A 19,372-nucleotide genomic window follows, 5' to 3' on the forward strand; every position below is an offset into this window, starting at 1 on the left:
CTGTGCTGAGTGCTGAGCCCAACATGGGGCTGTTATCTCACAGCCCTGAGATCATGACTTGAGCCAAAACCAAGAGTCGGATGCTTAATTGACTGAGCCACCCAGCCGCTCCTCAACATGTTCTTGATAAAAAATTGATAATGATAATGAAAATTTTACCTTTTTTCTTTCATGATTATTTATTGTGGTAAAATAAATATAACATGAAATTTACCATTTTAAGAATTTTTTAAATGTGCAATTTAGTAGCATTAAATTAGTTGTACAGTGTTGTGCAACCATCACCACTATCCATGTCTAGAACTTTCTGGTCAGTCCAAATTGAAACTATGTACTCATTAAAAATACCTCAATCTCCCCCACCCCAGCCCCTGGTAACCTCTCTCCTACTTTCTATCTCTATGAATTTGCCTGTCCTACATATTTCATATAAATGGAATCACACAATATTTGTCCTTTTGTGTGTAACTTGTTTCACTTAGCATAATATTCTCAGGGTTTATCTATATTGTCAAATGTATCTAAATTTTATTCCTTTTAATGTCATACAGTAATATTCTATTGTATATATATAGCATCTTTTGTTTATCTATTTCTCTGTCGATGAGCACTTGGGTCATTTCCACTTTTTTGGCTATTGTGAATATAGTGTTGCTATGAATATTGGCAAACAAGTCTTTGAATTACTTTTTAAAAAATATTTTATTTATGAGAGAAAGAGAGAGAGAGGAGAAACAGAGGGGGCGGGAGAGGGACAAGTAGACTGTATGCTGGGCTTGATCCCAGGACCCCGAGATCATGACGTGAGCTGAAACCAAGAGTCGGATGCTTCACCTTTCTAGCCACCTAGGTGTCCCTGAACTATTTTTAAAAAATGAAAATCTTATTTCGCTTAGCATAAGTCAGTCAGAGAAAGACAAATACCGTATGATTTCACTCATATGTGGAATTTAAGAAACAAAAAAATGAGCAAAGGAAGAGGGAGAGACAAGCCAAGAAACAGACTCTTAACTATAGAGAACAAACTGATGGTTACCAGAGGGGAGGTGGATGGGGGGGATGAGTGAAACAGGTGATGCGGACTAAGGAGGGCACTTGTGGTGAGCACTGGGTGTTGTATGGAAGTGCTGAATCACTATATTGTACGCCTGAAACCGATATTACACTGTATGTTAACTAACTGGAATTTAAATAAAAACTTAAAAAAATGAAAGCAGTGTTTAAAAGAAAAAAATGAAAATCTTAGGGCAAAGGGAAGGGTGGGGGAGATGGCAATAGAATATGAATAAGTTGGATTGCACTGGGATACTGTGAGAGTTTTAAAAGCAAAACATACATGCTTTATTAAATTGTCGATCTGGCCATGCTCTTAGGCATATGGGGGTAGGCAGGAGGGTACGATTTAAGGTTGAGTAATGCACAGGAAGATAGAAGAGGATGGAGGTTATAGGGAGAGACTTACTGAGGTTCAATCTAATAAAAAAATAAAAATTATTTGGGGTAAGTCCTGATACCTGAATCTCTACTTTTATAGAGCATGGGTATCTCTTTGTTTCTTTAGGGAAGTCACCCATTTCCTCCATCCTCTCTCTTTCATTCAGCCTATTCTATCTGCGTTGATTAGCTGCATGACTTTGGAGGCCACTTTACTACCTTTGAGCAGGGAATCACAATTGGATGCTTACAGATACATATACTAGGAAGGCCCTTCTCCAGGAGAGAGGTTAAGTGTCTGTGGTTTCCTTCTCCTAAGAAAGAGCCCACAGATTGGAGTCTCCCTCATGGTTTATCCACCCAAGTCCCCCACCCAAGATTTGTTCAGTGAAGCCATTAAGGGAACGAATGATTATAGTCAGATTTCAGCTTCTCATGAAATCTGATTTCAACTATACAATGGAAATATCCCACCTTGATGCAATCAGCATCTTTACAGTTGTGCAAACAGTACCTGGGGTGGGAAAGTAGACTAGGGAACCTCCTGTATCTTCAAATCTGAGTTTATAGGATTCTAGAAGTATAAAAGCAGTAGACATTACACTTAGCAAAATTTAAAATAGAATTTTATTATATCTTATACCTAAGTTAAAACCCAGACATTCAAAATGTTTGACAGGTACAGAATATACTTAAAAAAGGGAAATATTATTGAGAATATATAAGAGATAAATAGACAAAAATATTCTTCCTTAATCTGGGAAGAAGCAGGCTGTGGAACATGAAAAGTGGCTATAAAACCTGAGTAGTATTCTGGATTTGTTGCTCATGAAGGCAGGGTTATGTCTCAACACAAATACATTCATCTTAATAAGGCACACAGCAGAGAAAAAACAGGATTTGCACAAGCTGGGGAAATAAATGGCAGATGTTAAACAGGAAGCAATATAACATGGGAATTAACTTACTGTATTTGGTTATCAAATTCAATTTCAAATCTTGGCACAGCACCCACAAACTGTATGGCTTCGTTATCTTGTTAATGAAAATCTCATTTCTCTCACTTGTAATGGGGGGCAAAAATGGTACCTACTCTAAAAAGTTGTTTTAAAAATCAGATAAAACCACTAAAGCACTTAGCATAGGGCCTAGAACATGATAAGCACTCAAGACATGTTCATTGGCATTATTGTGTAGGGCTTAGATAAATTCCCAGATAATGTATAGTAAACCAACAGTGAGGTCTGTGACAAGCTTTATTTTATGTAAATTGTCAGTTTCATTTTCTTCATTTTGAAAGTTGCACATCAGCTAAACAAGATCTCCATAATAAAGAAATTTAGAAAGTAAAAACAAAAATGAATCACTATTAATTTGAGCACATTTCCTTCAAGGCAGAGGTGCTTTTCAAATTAGTTTCAATCATGTGTCCTTATTGTTTATTTTTTAACATTATATGCATGTTTCATTTTATAGCAGATTCTTTAAAAGTCACACAATATTCCTTTTATATAGATTATTCCACATAATATTCCATTAAATTAATGGACCATACTTGAGTTTACTATTCCTTACTTTTATATATTATATCCTAGTATTTTTAATATGATTTCTCTAAATAATTGTGTAACCAATATATTTTATGAAAAACCTGCTTTCTGCACTTAGGGATATTTTGTTAGGATAAATTTCCAAAAGTGAGAATATAGCATTAAAGCATAGAACCTTTAAAAAGTTCTTGCTACATATGCCAATTACACCATCACCTTTGATGGTCATGAATTTATATTTCAACATTGTGAATTTTCATTAATAAAAACTGCTAATTTAATAGACAAAAATGCTGCCTAATTATTATTTTAATATATGATTTCTCAGATTACTAGTCAGGTAGAATAATTTTTTCCTTGTTAAAAAGCCAGTTGTATTTTTTTGTCACTCTTCTTTATGTTTTTTTACTACATATTGGGACATTAGTGGATTTTCTAATTTAAACTTTTGGTACAATAATAATATCAATAACATTTTGACCTATGGAAGGAAATCATGGTAGCCTCCAAACTTTCACCCCAAGCAGAGGCAGAATTCAGAGGCCACAGCTGAGAATATCATCGATACGCTTATAGGCAACTAGAATTAAGCTAGCATTAGGAAATCCTTATGTCAAGCCATTAAAGATAAGGGAAAGTGGAGTGGTAAGGATCACCTGTTCCCCACAGCCTGAGGGTCCTTGTCATAGCTGATCTTGAACATAGCTAGCACCCGAGTTCTGATCTGTTTGGTCTTGGCACCGTAGATGATGGGATTGATCACAGGAGGCAGAAGTAGATAAACATCACCCATGAGAACATGCACAATGGGATCAAGGCTGTTTCCAAAACGGTGAACCACTGAGAGGCCAATGAGAGGAACATAGAAGGCTAACACCACACCGATGTGTGACACACAGGTTCCAAAAGCCTTGGCCCGCTCTGACTTGGAAGGTAGTTGTAGAACTGTTCGTATAATCAGAAAATAGGACAAGGAGATGAAGAGGACATCCACGCCCATAACCAACAGAATGGCAGTAAGACCATAGATCACATTGGGCAACGTGTCTGCATAGGCCAGCTTCATCATATCCTGGTGCACACAGTAGGAGTGTGAGAGCACATTGGAGTGGCAGAAGGCCAGCCGCTTGATGAGCAGAGGCAGTGGGATAAAGAAGAGGGATCCACGGACCACAGCCACCATGCCAATCTGGGCTGTTACTGTATTGTTGAGCACTGCTGCATGGCGCAGTGGGTGGCAGATGGCTATATAACGGTCAAAGGCCATGGCCAGCAGGATAGTGGACTCAATAGCTGAGAGAGCATGAATAAAAAACATCTGGGTAATGCAGGCATCAAAAGTAATCTCCCGGGAATCAAACCAGAAGAGGGCAAGGATCTTGGGCATGGTGGATGTGGACAAGGCCAGGTCAATGGCTGCCAGCATGCAGAGAAAGAGGTACATGGGAGCATGTAGGCTGCGCTCTGTCCTTACGACGAAGACCACGATGCAGTTTCCAAACACTGCCACGGCATACATTGAAAGCAGGGGGAAGCCGATCCAAAAATGGGCTTCTTCTAATCCTGGGATACCAATAAGTACAAAGGTGGTATGTGTGAAGTTGCAGGAGCTCATAGCTGGCATCAAGAAGGGGGTGCTGGAGAGGGTGAGGTCACCCTGGCAGCCTGCTAGCCTGCTAGGACATGGAGCACAATCAGAGAGGCCAACCCTGGAAACCTGGGAACTGTATGCACCTTAGCTCTCCCTCTCCTACTCTCCCCTCTCACTCTTCCAAGCCCTTTAGGCTCTTTCATAAGCTCTGAAGCCCTCTTCCAAAGGGAAAAAGGATAGCTCAAACTCATTTATCAATTGCTCCTCTCAAGGTCCATTTACATTAAACATTTTTTTTTAGATTTATTTATTTACTTTATTTGAGAGAGAGAGCAAGCACAAGTGGAGGGAGGAGCAGAGGGAAAGGGATAAGCAGACTCAGTGCTGAGTGTGGAGCCCAACATGGGGTTTGATCCCAGAACCCCAAGATCATTACCTGAGCTGAAACAAAGACTGGAATGCCCAACTGACCGAGCCACTCAGGCACCTCCCATTTACATTTTAAAAATGGAACCTGGGGAGAACAATGCTTATCCCAAAATGTATCCTTTCCAAATTTCTTTGGACTCCTGGCCCACACCTTCATTACCTGGATATTGGATGGTCCTTTTCTCAGATAGGTGTTAACAGATACTCTATTGAGAACCCTTTCCAGGTATGTTCTCTTTTCTTTTCTTTCCTTCAATTATTCATTCATTTTATAAGCATCTACTTATATGACCTACTATGTACAAGGCTATTTGCTAGATGCTCATGATACGGAGATGAAAGACACATCTTTTGCCCTTCAGATGCCCTACCTATGGTGGAAGATAGACAAGTAACCCAGTTATTAGAGTTTTGGAATAAGTGTTAGCTTAAGGTGTGCATTTAATGCATGAGAGGGGGAGAGGCACGATCAGAGGAACCTTCCTGGCAAAGATAATCCTTTTGTTCCGTCTTCAAACATGAGTAGGAATTAGGCAGAGAAGAGAATAATGGGTATATGAAGCCAGTGGGGATAGGGAATTTTTTTTTTCCTTCAAATTTTCAGGATTCTGGGTCCCCAGGTCTAAGGTCAGCAAGGGGAAAAAGAAACACAAAAATGGCAATTTTTAAAAGATGAGGAAAAAACCTAAGAAAAAAAGACCACAAGTCAATCTGTTAAATAAAAAAAAGAAACTCCTTTGGAGGTCATCAAATGAAAAGGAGTAGCTCCCTCCAGTGACTTATCTGGAGATGAAGGTGCTGGCAGGGTGTGTGGCCTCCAGCAGATCCTAGCTGCCTGGCATGGTCCCTTGTGAAGGCTTTTCTCTTTGCTCCTGGCTGATGTGTTTCTCCACACCTGAAAGCTGCCTCCAGGCCACACGCCTTACCCCAAGGAGAACTTGGGTCGAGTCTTGATACTCCTAGAGCTTTGTCTTTCCTGGAACCTCTGCCAACGAGCCATTCATGTTAGGGAAAGCTTTTTGTTTTTGGAAGCCCAGCATTGCTCTGCCCCTGCCCTGCCCAAACACTAGGATCTGACCTCATCAAACACTTTCTCTGCTAGGCTCCTTAGGTACCCTGGTCTTTAGAGCTAATTGTTTCTAAAGAGCTAAAGGCTTGGCTTTAAGAAGAAGGACCTCTGAAACTTGGGAATTAACTCTGCAGGTGTCTTCATCAGTGGTAGTTATGTAAAACTCTTCATCTCCCCAGGATTCTTCTTCACTCCTAATCTGGGTCCATACTGCAACTGGGAGATTCTCTTTCATTTGGCTTTAGGGGAGAGGGTTTGGAGACCAGCAGTCTTAAAATATAGTGTGATAAAATAGGAACTAAAAGATTTGACTTGGATTATCCCCATAATGAATAAGCAAGGAAGAACAAATCCAAGATTCAAAGGTCACAGAATTCACACCTCTGACCACTATTTGCTCTTCTCCCTATCCTCAGATCTTATGCAAAGACATAATAGCTACTCTCCTGACAAATGTGAGATCCCAAATTTGGCCACAAGCTGCTATCAGAGAATGAGAAGCCCTTTTAATAGGCATATAATTGCATCCTTCAGTGAGATAAAAGATAGCTTATGTCTTGTATCCATCCAACCATCTATGTATCTATCATGGGTAGCTTAGGGAGAGAGATTCAGAAATCTAAACAAGTCAGGCTGAAAAGTATGGGTAATGCTAAGGAAACTTCCCTGGAGGGAGGCCAGCTCACTGGACCTCTGTGTCCAAGAGAAATGGGGCCCAGGATGAAGGAAAAGGCGTGGAGGGGTTGCAGGGAGAGCACAGTAATGTATTTCCCCTTTCCCTAAGCCTCTTGCCCATGCTACAGTGTGAGTACCCACAGATATAAAGGTCTTTGTTGGCCACAGAGTTGGATCCTTTCCTGACTCCTCTTTCTGCAGTGCATCTTTTCTGTTTTTCTAGTAGCAGTCTAAGACTTTGGGCCATTATCTTGTCTCCCCAGTTACCTATCCCAGAAGACCTCATATCTCTCTCCCATGTTGCCTGGCCTTCTGCCTAAAGTGACCTTTGGCTAGAACCAATTTTAGCTTCTCTTTGGGTCTGAATGTGGCTTTTGCGTTCATTCTTACTTGCCTTTCCGGACTGTCTGCTAGTGCTCTGGGACATTTCTTCTCAGCCTGTGAAGGTGCATTTGGGTTTCCCCCTTCTGCCATGAGACAGTTGTGGAGTCCTCAGGGTCTCTTAGGATGGTAGGAGTTTGGCCTTCCCACTCCCAAGTGAGGGTGCACTCACTTGAAAACCACGCAATTCTAGGAGAGAGCAGCTGGAGCTGGCTCACCCTTTCAAGCACAGGCCTATTTATAATGCTGCCTAGGAGGCCCATGGGAACAGGCTGTGGGAGTACAGACTGAGGCCCCTGGGGCTTGGCAGGCAGGGGACAGTATCTCCATGTTCACTTGTATGTCACTTCCATGGGCTTCCCACTGTTTCTGTCTGGTGTGTGTGTGTTGTGGGGCGTGATCACAAAGGGGGCACTGCCACTGCCTCTGCCGTCACTCCCACACTTACACATCCAGGGCTCTTGACAATCTGTCCCCATTCTTCCAAATAACTCAGACTCCCCCAGGTAGCAGCAGTGGTTAGAGCTTTTCCTCATTAGCCACTTTGCTAGACATGACAGGCAACATGGATGTATAGTTATGTCCCTGGGCTCTCAGAGTTCACATCCTCTTTAAAAACCAAAATGGGTACAAAAAACCAGTAATTCCCATAACTCAGAATAAGGGCATGCACTTCAGTTTTTCATTCCCAGCTTTTCTTTCAGTTGATGAAATAGACCTTGAGGTAGGGAAGCCACTCTCTTGCACCTGTGTTACAGATAGGGAATGGATGAGATGAAGGCTCTTTGCCTTGGTCGCAGGGTTATTAGTGATAATATTGGTCAGAGAACTAGGTATTCTGATTCTTTATTCACTTGCATTTAACAAATATTTATCAGGGGTCTGCAATGTAACAAGATATGCAATTATTTTTTTAAGCCCACCGTTATGGATTATACATCCTGATGAGAGGGACACACAGTCCATGGTTAATATGAGAAACTAAATAGTTTCTCCTTATGACTACCTAAGGAGAAAAAATAAAGGGAAGAAGAGAACAGGTAAATATTGGGATGGGCAGTTGAAATTTTAAATGAAGTTGGCAGGGAATGCCTCACATAATGGAGTCATTTGAGGAGAATTCTGGAGGGAGTAAGCAATATATCCATGAGATCTCTGAGGAAGACCATCCAAAGGAGAAAGAACAGAAATTGCAAAGCTTCTGAGAAGGGAGTATATCTGGGGGTTTAGAATAACGAGGCCAGTGTGCCTGAGCAGAGAGAACAAAGAGAAGAATAATAGAGAGATAGATAGAGATAGATAATAGGGAATTGGGTCATATAGGGCTTTATAGGACTTTTTACAGGACAGTTAAAGATTTCAACTTGAATTCAGGCAGCTACAACAGCAGCCATGTGTCTACTATTGCCCTGGCTTTCAGGAAAGTCTCCAGTTCATTGTGAGCTTGTCCACTTTGGGCAGAGGTGACATTTGCTCTGCAAATCACCCATTCCCAAATTGTCCAAATTACCCACTCCCTAGTGAGAAAAGCTTATAAGTTTTCAGGATTGTTGAATAGTAGGGCCATCCATAGGTTATTGTGTGTAGGGGGTGGTGAGGTAGGAGAGAAACATCTGTAGAAGTAGTATGAACATCTTGGCTGTCTGGTTTTTTAGACTGAAGTTCCTTCTCATTCTGATTTTTAGAACTCTGTGTACGCCATCATTCTTCTCGAAGTTTCTTTCTTTCCCCCCACAAACAAACAAATATCCAGCCTATAAATCTACATCATCTGAACTTTTTCACTTCTTTCCAACAGTGAATGAGTGAGTCGTAGTCCCTGGTCTTGGGAAGTGGTCACAGAGTCTGTGGTGAGGAAACAGTTATAGGAGAGTCTGAAAAGGGATGTCCTGAGAAAGAAGCACAAGGTACTGCAGAAGCACCTGGAAAGGACACCAGACAGGCTTGAGAAATCAGGAAATGTCTCCAAGAGAAAGTCATTTCTATTCTAAGTCAGGAGAAGGGAAATAGTGAGGGTGCTATAGAGGGAGGTAACAGCTTGTGCAAAGGCTTATGAGTGATCCAGAGCAATCACAACTAAGAAATGCAAGTGGTTTGTTGTGCCTGGAGCACTGAACAGAGGGCAAGCAATGAGCCTTGAGAGGTAAATAGAGCCAGTTCATTCAGGGTTACTATTATTTTATTATGTGGCAGACCCTGGTTTGGGGTCTGGAAGGCAGCATGAATGAAACAAAATTCTTATTCTCAAAGATCTTACCTGGTAATGGGGAAACTAGAGAAGAAATAAATAGGTATTTAATATTTTGGTGGGTGTAGGGAGTGCCAGGTATTAAAAATAAGATAGCTAAGGAAGAGAGTGAATGCAGACAGGAATTGAGGGAGAGTTGGTGGTGTTATTTTTAGTGTCAGGGGCCCTGTAGGAAGGTAACACTTAGGCAGAGACCTGCATGAGGTGAGGCAGTAAGTCACGAGGGTGTCTGAAGAATATTCCAAGTAGGGAGGACAGAAAGTGTGAAGTTTGGGGTGCCTGGATGGCTCAGTCTTTAAGTGTCTGCCTTTGGCTCAGGTCATGATCCAAGAGTCCTGGGATCGAGTCCTGCATTGGGCTCTCTGCTCCGCGGGAAGCCTGCTTCTCCCTCTCCCACTCCCCCTGCTTGTGTTCCCTCTCTTGCTGTCTCTCTCTCTCTGTCAAATAAATAAATAAAATCTTAAAAAACAAAAACAAAGTGTGAAGTTTGATGTTGAAGCATGGTATGGTGAGTTTAAGGAAATATTTGGAAGTGGTGCAGGTGTAGTAGAATGAATAAAGGGGAGAGTAGTAGGAGATGAAGTTGGGATGGTAGAGGGGAGTTAAATCATATAGATCCTAATGAGATATTATAATGACTATAATGAATAGAATTTTCCTTGGGTAAGACAGGGGGCCACTGGACATGTTGAACGGAAGTGGCATGATCTGTTTTATGTATTAAAATAATCATTCTAACTACCATGGGGAAAGTAAAGCAAAAGTGGATGAAGGAAGATCTACTAGGAGACTGTTATATTTCAGGTCCAAGATGATGATGGCTTGGCACATGGTGGCAGCAGTAGAGGTGGTAGAAAGTAGCTAGATTCCAGGTATTAATATCTGGAATATCTGAAAAAGAGTCATCAGCATTTGCTGATAGGTTGGATGTGGAGTGGGAGAGACAGACAGGTATCAGTAGTAACTCCAAGAATTCTATCTCAGCAACATGAAAAATAGAGTTTCTGAGTTAGGAAAGACATGATTGATGTGAATATTAGGATATGTTTTTGGACATGATGAGTCTGAGATGACTATTAAACATTCAAGTAGGAGTACTGATACACAGGATATGAGTCTGGACTATAAATATTAATTTGGGATTTGCCAGCATGTAGGTGGGATTCAAAGCCATGATGCTAGATGAGATAACCAAAAATGGGAATATAATGAAGAAAAAACAGGTCTGAGAACAAAATCCTAGAACATTCCAACATACAAAGATCAGGGAAATGAAGACCAACAATAATGGAGCCTGAAAATGTTATTGTCAAACATACTGAGAATTTTGACACCATCCTGGTTATTAAATAGTACTGTTGTCACTTAACAAATTCCCTGTAGATATGACTGACTAATCCTTCCTTGCTGGATCTGCTGCCACCTATAGGGCCTATCTTTACTGAGTGATACCAATGTGTCATTGAAATATGTGCTTTAAATATTTGAGAATTAATGGACATCCCCAGGTTGGAAATAATAATTAACTTCCTGAATTAAGCCATTATATGAAGCATATGCCACAAATTAAACATTTCCAAGTAAATGACACAAAGCGAAATTCATTTGCAATTCTTAGTCATTTTTGAGTTTCTGCTGGGGCAGAAGGTTGATGGAAGGCAGAGAGAAATTCTGGAATATGTTTAGTTTGGAAAGAATATCAGGTAGAAATACATTTGTATTTTTCAGGTTTGAAAATTATGTTTTGGGCTTTTTCTCCGTAATTTGGTTGAAAATTTCTAGAGGATAGAGTTGTGGGGTTTTTTGTTTATTTGTTTTGCTTCTTTATGTCCCCTAGTACAAATTACATAGACTCATATATATGTATATATACAAATTATATACATGTATACTTATATTTAGTTTATATTATCGGTAGAAGTATAGCTAAAGTTGAGAGTTGGGGGACCCTGGAATCAGTTTGCATGCATGTGAAATATGGTTCTGTTGTTTATGAGCTGTTTAAGCAAGTAACTTAACATTTTTGTGCCTCAACTTTCTCATTGCTCAGAGAAGTAACTACCTTATAATGTTGTTTTAGATATGTGTTAGTAAATGGAAAAAACACTAAGAACTGTGACTAGTCAAAGGAAATAATAAATGTTAGTAAAAATTATTGTTGCGTTAGAAAAATACTACCTATTTCTCCTAAAGGAGCAGCTTTCTCATAATGTGTCATTCCAACTGCTCTAAAGTGGACAAAGTCAGAAGATACAGTTTGTTGGCAGGATAAACAACAGTTCAGAATGAACAGTGATGGGTGGGAGAAATGATAGATTTAGGGCTTTACACTGTTCATTCCTTCTATTTTTATGTGTCTGTCTCCTCAGCTGTAAAATAAAAAGTCAAGCTAGCTGATGTTCTAAATATATGCCAACTTTAATTTTAAATTTTTGTTTCATGATCACCAGTTTTGTTTTAAATTGACAATGTAGGCCATCTCTAGAATTCTGTGATTCTATGTATCTTTGGAATGGAGAATTTTTATCACAGCTCTGCGTATCTGTTTGGTCTTCACACTGTAGATATTGGGGTTCATTACAGGAGAGATCAGGAGGTACGTGTTAGCAATCATTGTATGAACATAGGCTGGGGCTTGTTTCCCAAATCTGTGAACAAAGGACAGACTGATCAATGGAAGGCAGAAAATAGCAACAGCCCCAATATGGGAGATACATGTGCTGAAGACTTTCTTCTTCTCTTCTGGGGATGCAATGCTGAGGACAGTCTTAATAATCAAAATGTAAAAAAGGAGGATGAGGATTGAGTCCACACCAACAGTAGAGATCATGGCAGTCAACCCAACTGCATTGCTGATCCTGGTTTCTGTGCACGAGAGCTTCATTACATCAGGGTGGAAGCAGTAGGAGTGGTGGAGCACGTGGCTGTGGCAGAAGGACAGTCTTTTAAGAAGTGCAACCATTGGTGTCAGCCTTAGTGTCCCCCTGATGACAATTGCCACTCCAATTTGAGCTATTCTGGAATCAGTTAAAATGGTGGCATACCTGAGTGGATTAGAGATGGCCACAAAACGACCAAAGGCCATGGCCAACAGCACTGAGGATTCCATGACAGTGAAGAGTTTAATAAAGAACATCTGTGACAAGCAGGCATTAAAGCTGATCTCCCTGACGTCGAACCAGAATATACCCAACATGGTGACCGGGATGGATATGGACAGGCCGAGGTCAGTGGTGGACAGCATGGAGAGGAAATAATACATGGGTTCATGGAGGCTGGGCTGGGTGACAATGGCAAAGAGGATCAGGCTGTTTCCCGAGAGGGTGGTTATGTAGAGAAAGCAGAAGGGAATGGAGATCCAGGTGTGGAAGGCTTCCAGCCCAGGAACACCAGTTAGCAGGAAAATGATGGAAGTAGATGTGGTATTCCAGAAGTTTGAAATGCTGGATTAAAAATACAGAGTTCCAAGATGAAACTCTGGAACAACAACAAAACTGCATTTTTTGGTATTAATCCAATTACAAATAATTTTATTCAACCAAAACTAACCGAAGACAAATATTTATATACTATGTAAAAATGAATTTCTCATTGAAATTGATAAAGGAATCATTAAGATTTCAACTGCTGTAGTAGGGTACCATTCTTTTTCTTATATGTACCTCAGCCCATCATTTTTCTTTCCTGGGACCCTTTGCTGGTAGCTATGTTCATACTGTGTGACCTTTCCTTCCATTTCTCCAGCCAGAGATGACTGGACGAAGGGAAGTCACTTTAGTCAAGATTGGTCAATTATATTTCACCTTTTCTGGATTTTCAAATTGTGATAAAGAGGTAGCAGGTTAGTTTTTCCATATAGTTGGCATCGGAGAAAAGTAGACTGGGACTGTGGAGCAGCAATACTATATCGGCCTCAAGTGTAGAAAGCAGAGAAGCTTATAGACAATTTGGGAAGCCAGAAAATATTGAGAGAGATACTTATGATAAAAAACACATATGACACGCTAACAGATGGCTTAGGCACCAGTGCAGTCATGTGCAGATTGTCTATGGTATCTAACCTTGAAAGTGACACCTGCAGTGTAGCATCTGGTGTCTCATTTGGGAGGTGGAGTTAGAACACAGACCTACCACCTTAGAGGCCTCTGTCCCCCCCCAACCCCCCCCATATGATATAGCATGCTGCCTTATACAGATAGAGTTCTCTCTTCATCTGCCTGAAGATTGGTTGTTCTCCATTTTGTTAAGACATACTTCTCAGGAGATATTTCATAGAATTTTACTGTTTTGCCTTGGAGGGAAAGATATACCTTTACTGTGAACATTACATTTCATTTTTCATTGAGTACAGAATTTCAGGCTCTTCAGATGGGTATGTATGAGTTGAAATGGGAGTCTTGGGAAAGCAGACATTAGGGCTGTGACTGGAGAGGGTTCAGTCAGTAAGGTAACTATTCCTCAGGGGAACCTAAATGTTTTCCAGACCACTCAAGTTCACTCAGATAAAGTACCTCAAGGATTCCCTAAAGAAATCTTAGTTTAAAAAAATTGGGAAATATTTAATTGAAATCAATGAAAAATTAGAGGAAAAAGAAGTGCTAAGTTACATGAATTGACACAATAAGTAAACTATAACTTTAGACTCTACAGTTTAGAGTCATAAGAATGTCCTCAGGGAACCAATGAAATTACTGTTAGAAATGTATGATCAAACCTCCTAATAGGAATAAGAGTTGACAGAAAGGAAACATTCATTAAGAAAGGGAGCATTTTCTTTTTGGCAGTGCTTCTGGTGCCTGTTTATTGAGTGTCATGAATACAACTGACATTATGCTGAAATGAATTGGATACAGATTTGCTCAACTGGCATGCATTTCAGTTAATTATGAAACTTTGAAAGTTAACAAGTTTAACAAATTTGATGTTTAACAAGTTCTATTAGCACTTTTCATAAATATATTGATTTCTGAAAACACTTTTAGTAATTATAGTTTTTAAAAATACATATTGATCAGAAAGGCAAACTAAAACTCTACTTATTAAATGAATAGTACTTATGATAATTTAAAAAAAGGGGCTCACCTCTCATGTTCCGCAAGTCTTTGACCTGTTTATTTACTATTAATTTCCGGAACCTGGGTCTCAACTTTTGAGGTTAACAACTTCCTGGAGTCCATGGAAGCTAGAGTAATTATGAAAAAGTTCATAATTGCACACACAGTTCAACTGTGTGTAAAAGGCTTGGGGTATGGAGAAGTCTTCTTAGGAAAATCAGTGCTTGAAAGATTGCTATGTTTTGTGTAAATAGAAATGAAGTATTCCAAGGCTACTAGAGTGGCATATGTGAAAGTGTTGAGCCAGAATGAACTCTTAAAGAGTTTAAAATCAAGTGAGGGAGAAAGAATAGCACCGTTTATAAATAACTTCAACATCTAGGGTCCAGTGGTGAATGACAAAAAAGAATTCTGGGGGTGCAGAGTGCCTCCATACATGTCACTTATGTCTAGCTGTCATGAAGATTTTCACGATGCTTGTCGCTATGACGTGCAAAGATTGAGGTGTAACTTTTGTTATTGAGTGCTAGGAAATTTCATAAGAGATCTTTTTTTTAAAATTGTTACTAGAACAATTTCTCTTTCATCCTAATTTCTTCATGGCTCCCTTTACATTATTTTATTAATTTAAACAATTTATTCATTACACATTTTCATTCTTGTCAGTTTTTTCCCTTCCCTTTCTTGTTGAGGGATCAGAAGAAAAACATAATGTGTAGGCTGAACTGATCTGAATTGAGTCTGGCAGAAGAGAACTCCCTCAAATTCCTTCCTTTCCATTGCTCTACAACTGTGTCTTCCTGTACCCTCTCCTCATCCATGCTGGGTGCAGACATAGAAGATTCCTTATTGGTTTTCATAGCCAATAACTCCATCTAAGCTCTTGATCACCCATCACCAATGCTTAGTTCATTTCAGTATCAAACTGGGAGCTCACTGGGTATTGTGTCAGCAGTAAGGATATGAAGCAAATAAAATGACAGTGGTTTGGTGCCTGAGAAAACCAGAGAGGTTGTCAACACCTCATCTTTTTAAGGCTGAAAACTGTATCTTTAATAAGAGCCCAGTGACTCCTATGAAAATGAAAAATTACCAGTTTGGGGAACACCTACTACATGCCAGGCACACTGCATATAAGAGGATTCAGAGACAAATACCTCTAGCTGTAGAGTGCATTGGATGAGGTATTTCTAAGTGATAAGACAGGATAGTTCGGAGCGACAGATTCTGAGTGTGTGTATACATGAATGTGTCTGTGTGTGTCAAGAAGAATTAGTTCCAAGAACTCTTAACTGAGTAGATGAATTAGAACTGTGTAATGTTTTGATGGGTGGATGTGAGTTTACAAGGATTTAAAGCAGGAAAATGGTGTTCTTGACATAGATAAAAACATGAGCAGAAACCAAATGAAATAATAACAGGGTTGGTTGGACAACTACAACAAAATTAAAATGCTGGAGCCTTAAATATGATACTGGGTGACGTGGGAGCTGAGCAAGAGAAATCAGCCGGGCCAGGACATGAACACCTTTCATTCCATGGAAAGGAGAGGGAACTTCAATTTTAGTTGCAGAGCATCAAGAGCTAGGCGTTTCCAAATATTTTATGAATAACTAAACAAATCATTCTCATTTCTTCTCCCTTAACCCTAACAAAATTCCTTTCCTTCTTTAGTATCTTAGGTAGTACCAGTGGCTCCCTTTCTGCAGCTTCAGTTCTCAAGTTATACCCCAAACCATTAATGAAAGCTTCCCACACATTTATATAGATGTTTTCAACATGACATTCAATTCAACTAAGATATATTGACCATCTTTCTTAATTGGCCCCTGTGCTTTGTTAGTATGGGAAATAAGAGACAAACCCTGTTTCTCTCTCAATTTCCTGCCTTATCTTTTATAATGACAAAACACATTATTTGAAGGACAGTCTGCCTGTGTTTATTATCCCTTCACCTTCAGTAATAATCTGGGTTCTTTCTCTAATGACTCTCAGGAAATTCTCCAACTCATGTCACCAAACACTTTCTAAATACCAAGTCCAAAAGTTTATCTTCAGATTTGTTTTCCTCTCTCTCATCTCAAATTTTCACAGTTTTAGGCACCTTTTCTTTAGGCACTTTCTCCTTCATTAGCTTCAGTGTAGTTATTCTGTGTTTTTATTTAATTTCTTTATTGAACAGTATTTTTGCTCTGTCTTTTCAGTTGTGTTTTTTAAGAGTCCTTTTCTTTCAAGGAGCCCCTGTTTTTTTTTTTTACTTTTATTTCATTATGTTATATTAGTCACCATACAATATATCATTAGTTTTTGATGCAGTGATCCATGATTCATAGAAAGAAGCCCCTGTTTTTTTCTTCTCTCTGGTATACTCTCTTTGGAATATCTTAGTTTTTCCCACAGCTTTAAATAGCACTTATATTCAGATGACATGCGAATCTGAAATCTAATTATAGATTCTCCTGAGTTCTGTATTTCAAAAGTTAACAGGATCTTTGAAGCCATGGCAAAATGTCTGGGCTGAAACTTGAAGGCAGTCATGAATCCTGGAACTAGAGTGAGGTGATCAAGTAGGCAATTTGAAAAACTAATGGGCAGCAGTTTGGAGAACAGGTCAAAGCTCTCTGCTTAGTGCCAGTGGGAAAAAAATGAATGAACTATCTACCCTTGAGGCATACTCCCATCCATAATCCCTCAGATACCCCAATCACAATATGAGCCAAATGGATCTCATTCCTTCCCTCATTCCAAACCCGACTCTCTCTCCTATGCCTCATTTGTCTGTAAATGACATCAAACTAACAGATCATCTAATCAGAGTTACTGCCCTCACATACACACATACACACACTTTTCTCCCTCTCTCTCATCCCCTACATACCAATGTTCGTTAAATACTTATTGATTTTACTTCTAAAATGTCAAAAACTGGAGAATCCGGAGTTTTCTATTTGAGGGCTGAGTAATAGCAATGTGGTTCATAGTGGGTGCTTAAAGCTGTACTTCATTGTGCTTTCCTTAATTGAACAGACTTACCTGTTCATATCAAAGAATAAAGGGGGACTAATGGATTTATCAGGGGGAGGTACTAAAATTCCCCCAAACTACTCTGTGCTGCTATCGCCCTGGAATCTGTTCAATCCATCCTCTCCAATCCATGTACAACCTTCCTTTTCTCTTGTAAGAGATAAGCTATAGTCTCCTAATTAATTTTCCTGTCCTCCCAGATCACAGTGATGCTCTTCTTTCATTGAACTATTATGAGCTATGGCTTCTATGTCTTTAACTCCTGAACAACCATATAGCATTATCAATATTGTCCAAGCCATTGATAATGGCATCGCTATAACATGTGACTGATCTAGGTTCAGGTCCTTGCTTAGACACCAACTAGTTTTGAGACTTTTTGTAGCAATAATAAAAAATATTACTCATAACAACAGCTACCATTTATTGGAATTTGTTCTGTGAAAGTTACAGAGCTAAGCATTTGAGAAACATTCTTTTAATTCTTATTACAACATCATTTGGCAAGTATTACTAAATTCACTTTGATTCCTCTTTTCTGGTAACCGAGTATGAGAGAGGTTATGAAACATATTCAGAATCACACACAGCTAGTGAATGTCAGAATTGGAATTTTAAACCCAATTTTTAAAAAAAAATTCCCACACTATGCTCCCCAAAACTATGGTTTCATGTATAAGTAGTGTAAACTTTCTTTGATCAAGTTTCCTCATCTATAAGGTAGACTATATACTGCACCTAATACAGTGCCTTGCATGCAGTAAGTGTTCAAAATTGGTATTTTTTTAAAGTTTTAGTAAGAATAATTGGGCTTAGAAATGTGTTATTCAGCTCCTGACAACCTCTTTGGTTTTCTCAAGCACCAAACCACTAACTATGATAACTTATATATAAATGATTAAGCTATTTGCTTAACAAACCACAAACTATGCAAACCACATGGGGCAGACAAAATGCCCTTTCTCTGCAGGTTTCCTGAGAATAAATAATTCTATAAATTCTGCTGTCCACCTCAGCCCACCATCTCACTATCTTATCTAATTCTGAACATTGTGAGAAAATTCTTCCTGTGGATAAGAAAGTTTGGCTCACCTAGAGTCAAGTCTTTTCATCGAACAAAATGGTTTTACTTACAGAGTTTGTACAGCAGTTCTGCTTGTCCCTCTCAGGTTGACTCAGAAGGTTGAGGAGACTTCAGATTCCAGGGGGAGGACCGAGTTTATGAGGAGACTTGTTCCAGCCTGAATGGAGACAGGCACAGAGCTGAGAGGCCCATTCCTGCTGGTGGTGTCACTCACTGTGTCTCCAGGGGTATGGTGGTTCCCAGAAGGCTTCTTTTGCCTTATACAGTCTTTGTCTGTTTGTTCCATTACGCAATTACTTATTGTGGTCATGTGCTTTATAGGCTGATGTAATTTTTTTTTGTCCTTGTGCCCTTTTATTGAAGTGTTTTTTTGTAAAAATAATTTTAAGACATAATTCACATATCATAAAATTCACCCATTTAAAATGTACAATTCAATAGTTTATAGTAAATTTACTGAGTTGTACAAGCATCATCATGGTCTTTTAGAAAATTTTATTACTGCAAAGAGAAATCCCATGCCCCTAAGCAGTCACCCTAAAGAGTATTTTAAAAAATGAAATATTATACTAAATTGCTAAAAGGAATCTCCTCTGGTGAGTGCAAATCACATTCCACTCAGTAACTCATTAGCATCTATTACTATTTATGGCAGTCCTGTTTCATTAGTCTGTGCTTTTTAGCAGACTGTCTCTTATGACTAGGAAAAAAAATAATTTACTCATCTATACATACATCCAGTAAATATTGCATAAGACTATCCTATATTCCAAACATCATGCTAACTGCTGGAGATTAAAAAAAAGGGGGATACTACACAGTTCTTACTGTCC

The 19,372-nt window shown here is 39.3% G+C and overlaps 1 protein-coding gene across 6 annotated transcripts; it reads right to left on the bottom strand.

The window, feature by feature from the left end:
• Positions 1-2,038: 2,038 nt before the first annotated feature.
• On the bottom strand, positions 2,039-18,766 carry LOC123857441 (olfactory receptor 51E2). 6 transcript variants are annotated; one of them, XM_064577023.1, is made up of 4 exons: positions 18,590-18,766; positions 12,192-12,301; positions 3,641-4,657; positions 2,039-2,343 (listed from the first exon to the last, which is right to left on the bottom strand). In XM_064577023.1, the coding sequence occupies exons 3-4, from the start codon at positions 4,606-4,608 to the stop codon at positions 2,187-2,189; spliced, it is 1,125 nt and encodes a 374-aa protein (XP_064433093.1). In that variant the 5' UTR covers positions 4,609-4,657; positions 12,192-12,301; positions 18,590-18,766; the 3' UTR covers positions 2,039-2,186. The 6 variants fall into 6 exon arrangements, 5 of the variants coding, with proteins under 5 accessions (XP_064433093.1, XP_064433091.1, XP_064433092.1 ...); XM_064577021.1 differs by lacking the exon at positions 12,192-12,301 and adding an exon at positions 12,422-12,820; XM_064577022.1 differs by lacking the exon at positions 12,192-12,301 and adding an exon at positions 12,422-12,854.
• Between the last annotated feature and the right edge of the window lie 606 nt (positions 18,767-19,372).

This window comes from Mirounga angustirostris, unplaced genomic scaffold (assembly GCF_029215605.1).
Source record: "Mirounga angustirostris isolate CCGP_5_RB_7025 unplaced genomic scaffold, mMirAng1.0.hap1 SCAF_13, whole genome shotgun sequence".
NCBI classification, from domain to species: Eukaryota; Metazoa; Chordata; class Mammalia; order Carnivora; family Phocidae; genus Mirounga; species Mirounga angustirostris.

Coding starts and splice junctions, on each gene's coding strand:
- LOC123857441 (XM_064577021.1), bottom strand. CDS start 12,639: ATGTATTATTTCCTCTCCATGCTGTCCACCACTGACCTCGGCCTGTCC. Junction 4,658..12,421: donor GCCATCTCTAATCCACTCAG/GTATGCCACCAT, acceptor ATGTCCTAGCAG/GCTAGCAGGCTGCCAGGGTG. Junction 2,344..3,640: donor CCTCAGGCTGTGGGGAACAG/GTGATCCTTACC, acceptor TTATTTCCCCAG/CTTGTGCAAATCCTGTTTTT.